This window comes from Ischnura elegans, chromosome 2 (assembly GCF_921293095.1).
Source record: "Ischnura elegans chromosome 2, ioIscEleg1.1, whole genome shotgun sequence".
In the NCBI taxonomy this organism is placed as follows: Eukaryota; Metazoa; Arthropoda; class Insecta; order Odonata; family Coenagrionidae; genus Ischnura; species Ischnura elegans.
In genome coordinates this window covers 76,098,943-76,110,760 of record NC_060247.1, presented here as the reverse complement: position 1 = coordinate 76,110,760, position 11,818 = coordinate 76,098,943, and the positions used below count along the sequence as shown (strand labels likewise).

At 42.4% G+C, this 11,818-nt stretch overlaps 1 protein-coding gene across 1 annotated transcript in view; it reads right to left on the bottom strand.

The window, feature by feature from the left end:
- Positions 1-913: 913 nt before the first annotated feature.
- LOC124153990 (protein big brother-like) overlaps positions 914-11,818 on the bottom strand; it is a 72,829-nt gene continuing 61,924 nt past the window's right edge. Inside the window, exons 4-5 of the mRNA XM_046527451.1 lie at positions 2,678-2,794; positions 914-1,447 (exon numbers count right to left, since the gene is read on the bottom strand). Of these exons, the coding sequence (XP_046383407.1) occupies positions 1,307-1,447; positions 2,678-2,794 (258 nt within the window). The 3' untranslated portion in view covers positions 914-1,306. The remainder of the gene's footprint in view (positions 1,448-2,677; positions 2,795-11,818) is intronic.

The window sequence follows — 11,818 nt, the reverse complement described above, 5'->3', positions numbered from 1 at the left end:
CCTACACAATACATATCACTATTCCCATTTTTTACAGATTACGGCGTTGGGGAATTATTTCACTCAACTGCTACAAGGCCATAGAATATTAATTAATTGATATCGAGATACAGGAAAATATTGTCAGCAATTTACTTTTACCATGAATATTATTACATAATGTAAAAAAAACTTGAAGAGATTAATCCGTGTCCGTAAAATATCGATTGAGGGGAATATTTGCGTACTCTGAAGTCATTCACGCCGTCACGGAGGGGCGAGGAGCAAATCGGCCTTCTGGAAATTTCCTGGCATTATCTACATTTTTTGTGCAACGTTAGTTCTATGAATTGAAATTATTTCTGCCAATCTGCTTAGTGCTGAAAATCGGCCTGGACACTCATTATTAGATCTTTCTGCAAGCAAAATTTAACATCAATATCCATCAATTTTATGAGTAGTCCAGAAGGCTTAATGTCATAATATTCATCATACAAGGACAGGTTGTTAAAATTTCAGCATTACTTTTTCCTAATATAGATATATGGTCTTCTCCTGTTTCTTGATGGTCATGAATTTGTCACAGGGCGGCATTTCATGGAAATAATGATCAGTACATAACATTTTATGAGCTCATGGAAATTCAAAGTCGAACTCATTCCAATCGCAGCTGCAAACCTTTCATTCCCGGACAGATATTATCAGTAGGGAATGTAATGCCTTTTGGGCTTGATTTCTGGTACACATTAGTATCATTTAAGGTACGTTATTGTTCGTACGCATTGTGGATTCTGTTTACAGAATCTGCTGTGTTCACTGTGTCTTTGGGCGCAAGAGATTACTGCCCCTGGAATAAAAAATATTTGCGTTGACCAAAACCTTACGGCCGTGGAAAACAGAAAGGGAGAAGGCATAATGAACAAAAATTACACCATTTTCATCGAGTTATTTATTTTAAATTATTTACGTAACAAATTCAAGACTATCCTCGACAAAGTTCGTTTCCACACACGCACACTCTTCAATCGGGCATGGAAAACAGTCGAAATTAGATAGTAGAAAAAAAACGGACGCACTTCACGAAACACACACGAAAACGGTCAAGTCACTCACATATCGATAAATAATATATCGCTGGTAACGAAGTCAGGTATCGCCGTCTTGTACTCGATCGTCCTTGGCGCACACGACGCAAACCAGCGATCACAAGATGGCGACACCGCGGAGAATTCTCGCGCATTCTCCGCAGGGCAAACCGCGCGCCGAGTCAGTTCGGTTTCCATGGGCGGCGGAGCCACGTGGTCATCGGACAGTCATGCGATCGCGTTCAACCGCTGACCCACAGCTGACCCCCGACGTCAACCTCCATCTCAGCCTGCTGACTCCGGTAGGCTCGCTGCCGCTCCTCAAGGTCCCTCAGCCTCTGGTTGTAATGTTCCAGCTGCTCCCTCAGCATTATGTCTTCGATCTGAAAAGACGGAACAGTTTCCGACGTTAGGAATCGATTCGTATTATACGAGATCCCACGAACCCCCATTTCTGACGCAGATGTCATTCCTTATTCGCCTTAAGGGACGAACGAAAGCATCAATTAAGTATATAGAGACAAATCATGCAACACTCTCATGCTAGGAAAGGCGTGTTTTCTCTTGCTGCACGAGCGGAAGTCAATGTCCCTTTCACCTATGAAGCAGTATTATATCTTTTTTATTGAAGCAGCCAAGTTTCATCTTGGTATTTAATCTATACAAAAAGAGAAAGCTCTAAACCAAGTGCTTCGAGCACGGTTAATGTAAATGTGATTAAATATTAAATAATAAGAAACATTAAGCCCGCCCCTAAATCAAACTATATAGCACTCTCAATTGACTAAATGAGCATTTTCTAATTGTAAATGAGCAGGAGGCGATAAGCACTTGCAAATCTATTTCGGCCCGTTTTCAACTTGAGCAGAGTTCATCTCTGTGGATTCATCATACGTTCTGAGTACTTTTTGCACCACACGATCTCTACTGCATGCATAAATGTGGCTGGTCAAATGACTATTTTTTGTTTTAAAATTTGCGAAAATGAGGATTTTACTCTAGGCACTCTCAGAGTTCCATTGCCTCGTATTTATAATGACTGGCAGATTGCGATATTCTAGCAATGACCCGACAGTATTTGTGAAATATTTAGCAACGATTTACAGGTTTCCAAGGCAATATGAATTTTCTCTGGCATTTTCGCCATTTCGAGAGAGATTTAACATTTTTAGCAGGAATATTTACACAACTTAGAACTTGTAAAAGTATTTAATGTGAAAATAGGGGAACTACCAAGCCCATAACTTAAAAAATAACGAAATCAAATATACAAAGTTAAACTCTACATTTTCCGAGGAGACCCAAGCATTAAATCTTCAACGTTACGAGAAAACAACTCTTCTATACTTCTTTTTCAATTGACGACATTCCAGACGTAGTTCTCTTAGAATTTATTGAATGAAAAAGTTCCCGCATCACGCAGCGATTTCATGTCCAAACAACTTATATTGAGCCACCACGTCTAATTCAATCCATGCCTTCGGTCTGAATCACAGGATTATCGTGAAATGGGATGATTTTTTTCTCTGCCGGGCACCGCCCAACCCCAAAAGAGCCTTTTCATCATGGGCCCATGCATCGATTAAGCCGGAAGCAGGAGCAACCACGCTCACCTGAGCCTTTTCTTCGTCGTACTCGAGGCATCCGACCCCATCGAGGCGCTCCAAGTCCACCCAGCCCTTCCAGCGGACGCACACTCCGTTCATGATGAAACTGGACCTCAGGTGGACCTGATAAAAGGGAACAAAGGTAAACCGTCAGATCTCTTCATCCATATATCCACCTACTCCCACAATGGGCAGTAAACCATGGCTTATGTACTAATACGATGAGTGTACAACAAAGAAGACTCATGACCCGCGAGCTTCATGGATTAAGAATAGTAAACAAGGATATAGATCTGATTATAAGGGCATAATTTACAAAGAACCCTCTCAAAAATACAGTCAAAACACTTCAGCAACATTTTTTGGCGTTGCTAAAATGCTACAAAGCTAAGGGATGCGAAAAAATTCCTCGATACAGCAGAGAGGATTCATGCCCGGTCATATCCATGGCTTAAAAATAGGAACCAAGGATATACCTCTGACTTTAAGGGTTTAATTGAAGTAATTGTCTGAGGATCTTCCTACTTATTATACCTAGTAGGAAGATTCAAAACATCAAAACTGGTAAAATTACGGGAAATAGTCTGTACTTGCTAAATAATATAATTGAATTTAACGATAAGAACATAAGTTCCAGCATTTATTCAGTGGCAAAGCGGTCGGCTATCTCAATTGGAAATAATAAATTACAAGAAATACGAAATCGTAAGAATGAACTTTATGATAAGCTATCATTGGAATTAACGCTGGTGGTGATAGTTAGGATTAAAATCTTTAGAACTACATTAGTCAACCACTTGTACAGCATACAAAAACATTTATTTCATACTTTTGGGTGGCCCCAACGTTTCCGGACTGATGCTGGTCGCTTTTTCAAGGGATTATGGAGAGATGAGAATTTAAGATCTTTTATATAGGTATCTGTGTCAGGAGGTGGAGGGAGGGGAGCCGGAGGTTGGGGGAGTGGGTTGCTGCTTGTTTCTTCTTATTACGGGTTGCCAAGTACGGCTAATTTTAATGCCGGTGTCTCTGTTGAAATTATTCTTATCTTCTTTGGATATTTCAATGGCTTCTCTGACGAGTCTCTGTTTAAAACCTTTAACTTTGGCGAGGATTTTGACCTCATTGAGGTCGATGATGTGGCCAAGCGCTGCGTATTCGGCTACCGCGGACTTTGTTGATTGCCCCAGTCGAATCGCTCTCTCGTGCTCTTCTAGGCGTGTTTTGACCGACCTGCCTGTTTCGCCGATGTAGTTCTTCCCGCAGGTCTGGCAAGGAATTTGGTAAACCCCTTCCACTTAGAGTGGAGTTCTATCCTTGTCGGTGTTTAGGAGATGTTTTATCTGTATGTGAGGCGAGAAGATTGTCCTTTTCTGGAATTTTCGAAGGATATTTCCTATTACGTCGGTCGTCCCCTTAATGTATGGCAGGAAGGCTTTCTTCTGGTCGCTGAGGTCGTTTATGCACGAGTTCGCGGCTTCTGCGGCGTTGTTTTTCATTTCGTTCTTAACGGAGAATTTATTTCATACCATCATCAACAATTTGACAACAATATATTCTCAAAAAATATATGCCAACCAGAGAGAGCGACCGAGTAAATATTAAACTAATGTTTTCTGTCGCCCATGGAGATCATTACTTTTTGGAAATACACTGTGTGCTCTTGCAGCAATGCAGGTTTAATGAAATACGAGATATTTGCCCAACCATCCTCGTCGATTCAAACGCCCTCGCAACCCATTCTGAAAAAGACGTCCGGGGAGATGAAAACGGTACCGCCAAGAGTGTGTGTGCTGTGTGCAAACGCCCAAGTCTCTCTCCGCAACGAGGTCTTTAAAGCCTCGGGGTTGCGGGTGCAGACTTGAGCGGAAATCTCATCCCCAATTATATGCGAAGAGCACTTGCTAGCGGTGGAGGGAGGCCGTGCCCCCGCCATTGCGATGAGAGGCAGCAAACCACAGCGCGGCACAACCCCGCAAGACCCTTGAACGTCTCCTCCCCACCAAACGAGGGTCACTGCATCATCTCAGACGATCATCCTATTCCACTCACTCCCACTACATTCTCACGAAATAATAAAACTTTTAGTCAACTACAATTTTTTTCAGTTGCCCGACCTTTCGACAATTTTAGCTCGTCATCATCAAGGTCCTTTCACAAGTCATTGGTCGTAACTAGATCAACGGCGTCGGCGAAAGACCTTAGATATACGACGTGCTAACTAAGAAAAAAAAACTATGTGAACGAGATATTTATAATCATATGCTAAAATTGTCGAAAGCTAGGTTGGAAAATTAATTTTGGAATGGACTAAATTCAATTTTTTATTTTAGTCAATTCTACGTTGAAGAAAAGAAATTGTAATTGTGTACAACTCCACGATAGACTCCACGAAGACTACATTTATCAAATCGGTTACATTTAGAAGGCACTTTCATGCTGCATGATTGACGAAAAAAGTTAGGTAGATTACTACAGTTAGCGAAAAACTTTTTTTAAATCACCGAACTCTGGTTAAATAAATCTATTTTAAGAACCGTAAAATGTTAACTTTCGTGGATAATACAGGTTACATGCATACTAAATGGTTGATTCAAGAAGGAGCTACATGATTGCGTCGAAAGAAATCCTTAAATAGTCTTTATAACCTAACTTACTTTAAATAACCAACACTATCAATGAGCATCCGCACAATGATTACTCTCGTGGCCCCTATCGACTTCAATAAGTAACGCTCTCTTGAAAGCATATTCGTTATCATGCCAACAACTTGTACTGGTCTGGAAAGACACGAAATTGAATTTTGAAATATAGCCGAAACGTTTGATAAACAAGTTGGAAATTTAATTATGCCTTTGCCACCACCTGCTAGCGAACTGATTCAGGACTCCAAATTGCATTCATCATGAGATGTTAATGGTTATGATTTTTATTTTATTCAATACATAATATTCTTTCTTTTATCTTTACTCTCGATTCATGCCACACCATAAATCGACCCAACAAGGCTACGTACAACGTTTAAAAAGAATTTTTGTACGTAAGAATTTCACGCATAGCCGTGAAGATAATCAGAAATATGTAGTCAATGAGTTTTAAAGAGAATTCCGTAAATAAATATGTAATCAAAACAAGTAATAAATTATAATACGTAATGATTACAAACAACATAGTATGCCTCGTAACATTGCCGAGTAAACGGTACCATACTCTATGCCATACTCTATGAAATGTCCAAATTAAAAATGATGGACATGTCGTAATGTCCCAGACAAAAATACGTGTCAGTTAGTACCTCTTATGCTGAAAATTATACAGAATACCCTACCGTGAGACCAGAGATCCAATCGCAAGAAGAATACGTAATCTTGCATCGATCAGAATGGGCATTCGTTTTCCACTAACTAAACGCGCAATTTGATAAATCGAAGTTCAAACTCCAATGAGTCGAGGGAGGATTTTTTGACATCCTGCGAACCCAAGAACAATCCAGTCACAAAACAAACGCCTACTCATTCCGCTTTTGTGATTGAAACGGGGCGGGTCCCGCTATGCATATATCCCAAAGGCCACGTGACTGGGCCCCGCCTGTAGATCCACGTGGATTCGCATCTCTGTTTTACAACCGCGCGGATAAAGCGAAGAGATGACATCGGCGAAGCGCAATGCAAAACTTCCCCCGACCCGCATAAAGCCATCTCGGACGACGATGATGATGATGATGACGACGATTTTCGGAACCGATTACGAGTGACGCGCGGCATAAGTTCGCCCGATTTCCATTTTGATGCCGGCAGAGATATCAAAATAAATGAGGGAAGCGTATGTTTTTTATGAAATCCACGCCCCCCTCCCACCACCATTCAAAATACGGAACGTGCCACTTCCCCCTGCCTGCTTTTAATTACCAAGGTTCCCAAGCGCTGGTGGCGGTATCTGGCGGGAAAGAGATGTAATCGCCGCTCCTCGGCGGACGCCCTCCGGCCCTGACGGGATCGCTATCATCCCCGCTCCGGCCCAACTAAGCCACCCCTGATCCAGGAAGCTAGCCCGGGAAGTGCCCTCTTAAACCACAGTCCGCGTTCCTCTGATCACGACGATTCAATCGATCCGGCGTAATTGTTATCCAAGCACATCAGTCTCATCCATTGATAGTTCCGTTAATCGAATTACAAGCTCTCCCTACCTATATAGATCGTATTTTTTCCCAACAGGGCTTTTGGTAGCGATTTTTGCGTTCGTGACTCCAAAACGTGGTCGCACCTATGATTTGAAGATAGAGTTACTGAAATACTAATGGAATCATGACATAAATATTTATTTCGAAGCCAATTTCGGTCAGAAATAATAAGCAGTTCGATAAATCATGGTATATGTCGTCTATATCGTGTCGTCGTGCGTTTATATGCGCTTGAGCCCAAATAACATTTGTAATTGCATTGTTAGCAAAATTTAATTAGTACAAACTAATGACGTAAATTATCATATGCTGATATGCGACATTCTTCAGGTTTGCCTAGTCAAATTTTCATATTTTACGAATTAACCTTTTTCCCTCACGCAATGAAAGATCAAGAATCAAGCTTTCAACCAATAAAAATGTCGATCTCGCACTAAAGAGAAAGAAATTCTTATAACGATAGTCCATCATTTCAATCTCTCGTAAATAAATGTGGTTGCTATATCATAATGTCGTTTTGTTTATTTTGAAATTGTTATTGATAATTGTGCTAACTCTAAATATATCTCAATTACCTTATCGAACCACCCAATGACTACCATTCTTTGTATATTATTTGATAATATTGATGATACTAACAATAAAAATATTTTCTGTTCATTATTGATCACGTTTTACTAAATATTTTTTTATTTTTTATTATGAGTCCTTTATGATTGACCTTGAGCTTCTTTTGGACTGCAATAAATAAATAAAAATAAAAAAATTAAGAATGACAAATACCAGGAGAAAAAACAAAAAGATTTTTTAGCATGCCATATTAATAACTTGAAAATGTTATTAGAGGTGGTCTACCAGAGAGCGAATGAACGCTCATCTCTCACTACCTGCTGCTTATTCTTTCCGCCCCGACCGTATACCGCGTCGTCATAGCAACGTCGACTTGGTCTCCTAGAAACCGCGTCTCCGCGGTGGACCGGAAGAGGACAGGAGCGTCGCGACGCCCCAAAACCAGAGCGTCTCCCACTGCTCCGGACGCCGCACCCCTCAAACTGCGGCCACCCCAAAAGCCTCCCCCTTAGACCCCGTCAACTTCGCCCTCTGTCGACCGGACGACCAAGCTCTCCCCTACGATCAGATCGCCCGCCGTGATTCCCGGCGTGGGCACGCTTTTGTCGTGTCGCGGGCCACCCGTGCTAATGGGGAGAGGCGCCGGACGAACCCGGGAGCAAAGCAGCACGCGCACGAACGACAAGCTCCCCGCTGATCTATCCATTTTTTCCCCATCTCCGGACAAAAACACGAACACACATACACAAGACCGGACATTTGTCCCTTCTCATCACTCATAACGAACAATTCCCCCGGGATGTACTTCAATACACTTCCTCCCCGAATGGATATACAAAAATGCATATTTTTATACGCACGCTCGAGAGAGATGAATATGGAGATTTATATTTATATATACGAAAAAGTGAGGGAACGGCTGACGGGCAGGCACCTTCAGTTTTTTTGTCTTTTCTTTCTTCATAGCGGGTGTCGCCCTTCACGTGTTTATTATTTTTTTTTCAATCCGCGGAGAGTGGTGCGCCATAAGAGCTGAGACAAAAACGAGGCGAAATATGTCGCGTCTCCGTCGGGGGTAGCTTCGCGTTATTCCGGACGTCTCGCAGCGCAGGCGGGGGGCGCACAAAGAATCCACGGGCGGTTTTCATTTTTCCCAGCTTTCGCCCCGCTTTCGTTTTCCAGGGAGATTTCGCCCAAGCGAGCGAACGAGTGTTCCCGGGGGCCGGTTGAGCCAGACGGAGGGGCAAAATAAAATAATAAAGCAGCATAAGCTGCCTTCAGAATATACCCATTTTTCTCTCATCCATATCAAATGGGACGGTTTATATAAAATACGAATGAAATCTGCACGATTCGTAAAAAAAACTGCAACAGAGCGTAACCCCGATGTTAAGCGAATTAGGCGGCGAGCCGCTAGAAACTCGGAGACTTCGTAGTAGGCTTTTGTTTGACCAATTGAGAATAGATATCTTGAAGGGCGACACAGAGAACATAATATTATAGCCCCACTATATTTCCAGGTCCGACGGAAGCGATAAAGTAAAAGAGATATTTTGCCGAACGGATTGATATAGGAATTCGTTTTTGAACCCTTACGTCCTCAGAACCATAAATCATGTGCTTTTTATATGTAAACGCCTGGTGTTCTAACACCCCCTGCCACACCTTTTTAGGCGGCTTGAGGTATTTAGGTGTAGATTTCACGCGAAGTTTGGTTATCCCTTTTTCAATTTGATTTTCAGATTATTTTGTCCAAAAAATCACGCATGTCAATCGCTTGGCTATGCCTTGTTAAATACGCCGATAAGTCAGCTAAATGCCATCAACTGTCTGTAACAGACACTTGAGAAATGAGATTAAATGCTTTCCCGGCGAACAATGTGGGTAAACTTCCCTCCGGATTAAAAAAAACTCCATTTCCTCCGATCTTTCGAGGAAATGGGACTTCTTATCGTGGAGTTTTTGTTTTTTTGGTTATTCTGTCACCTGGTTACAATTCGGTGTATCAAGTAAAAATAAATTTACTAAAATGCATTATTTCAGTACCTTTATCACAGGTATTTGTGTTTTTTGAAGTATAATCAATTGATTTATATAACCTTTTTGTTTGTTTCCTTCAACGCCACAAGGTACCCACGACGCTGTGCTGAATATTAGGTATTCGCATGTAAATTCTTTTTGAAGGCACTGTTGCAAAAATGTTTACATTATAAGCGCCCACAGGTACTTAAAATAAAACCAAGTCACAGAGTGCGACATGGAAAAGGAAGTACAGATTATTTACATAGACTATGCAGACGTTCACTTCGCGAACATCAGAACCACGAATATTACAACATAAGATTCTTCAGTCAGCCACTTGGTGTAGCCGCCCACCGCGAATTTAAATATGTTTACAGAAGTCGCCACTAGCGACGATGACGGTAAAGCTAACTGAATTTCACGGGGACATAAGCTCTAATTAGGATTGTAAAACGACTTCTGTATTTATGATGACGTGGTTTATCAAATTCATAACTGTAAAATGCTAAAACTCAAGATTGAAATTTTTGTACAGAAAAATATTTAAATCAACGGATCGCTATCACATCATTGCCGCCCTACTGACATTTTTAAAATCAAATTATAATGCGCCCAAAGACAATACAATTTAAAAGTCAACGAAATGGTCTGTTTCCTCCTCTACATATAGTCTTCCGGTCCCGAAACTATATCCCCGAACACATTAAACCCTTTAGAGCTGCGTTGAAAGCTTATAATTCCCGCGCCGGGAAATACCTCACGGAGGCACCTGGATATCAAGGAGGCCTTGCTTCTCCGAAAAGCGTCCGAAATCTACTCCCTCTCCTTTCCCCACCCAACCTCCGCCCCCACATTATTCACGGATCGGTTGCCAGGACTCAGCCATGCGAGCGAGGAAATCTCTAAGACGACATGCCACAGTGTTGATTCCCCAAGTGAACACCACCGGTCGACTGGAGGAAGGAGATAGGGGGGAGGAGAGGAAAGCATTCTACTCCTTCTCCGTTTCCTCGAGGGACCAGCCGGGCAAGTGAATAGGGACGAGACGCTTAAGGTGGCAGCGTAGTAACCAAAAGCTGATGCCAACGATGATACCAACAAATTTAATACTATTTCGGGAGCAAGAAAAATTTTATGAACGAAATATTTAAATATCGATTTCATTAAAATCCTGATTTGAAGAGTGTTTGAGCCGTTCGCGCCTAATATTACATTTGGTCTGCCGGCCTCGGTGGCGGCGGAGTAACGTTCTCGCCTGCCAAACAAGAGGTCGCGGGTTCTAGTCCCGCCTGGGTAGGTTTCCCCGGTCCAGGGCATGGTCGTTTGTGTACGTTTACTTGTTACATTTGTTGAACACCCCGGCGTAAAATGGCCAATAAGAGCTGTATCCGGTGGTTTGAGAATAAAATTTTAAAAAAATAAATAAGGAACCACGAGAGGTGCTGCTACAACAATCGCCCGAGACGAGCACCGATGTAGCAAGGCCCTTTTACACGGGGCACGGAATTGCGCAGGCTAGAGCTGCATTTATTTCTAAAATGGCGTGGAATTGCGCGAATGCATGAACGAAATTAGAGAAGGGGCTATTTTGCCGTCTCGCATCCACGCATTCTCGCATGTGTTCTAGCAATTCACCGCTTTCCACGACGCAATTTTGACTGCGCCTTCACACGTACGTCAGATTGCGCAATTCCGTGTACCGTGTAAAACGGCCTTTATACTCGGCACCCGAATGGGAGCAATCAACCCAGGCAGTCACAAACAGTCATTAGTCATCGTCTGGGAGCCCCGTCTCTCATTATCAGTCTTTTGTAACCTGAACTCGTTCCAAGCAAATAAATGTTTAAGTTATCCGAATTAAATCATCTCGGTATCGATATCCTGTCTAATGTTCTGAGAGCATCGTCCGAACAAAGAGGGACCTCGCAAGTGGCCAGCTTCGGTGAGCGAAACCTTAGGGATTTGTTTAGGTCGACTCGTTCGTTTGGAAGTCTCCTCCACCCCCGAACTTCTTGAAATGTGTCCGCCCCCACCCCTCTCTTCAAAAACCGGCCGGGGTGGAAAGGAGAAAAATTGGAGGGGTGAGTATGAGACGAACGGAAGAGAATGAGTGAGCCACGGCTCTGGCGAAATCTCCACCCTTGCGGTCAGACCCAAGGACCACGACACTATAATGCCCCGTTCAGAATACGAATGTCCCAGCGATAGTCCTATAACGATAGCTGGCAGTACTAGCTGTGTGAATGCATGTCCGGAAAATAGTTAGGCGCTGCAACACCGGAAGAGGAAGCGACAAAAGAAAGACGAAAAGTTTCTCAATCACTCTAAAATCACTCCATTATTCTCATGGATTTGTCCAAGCAAGGGAGAATATG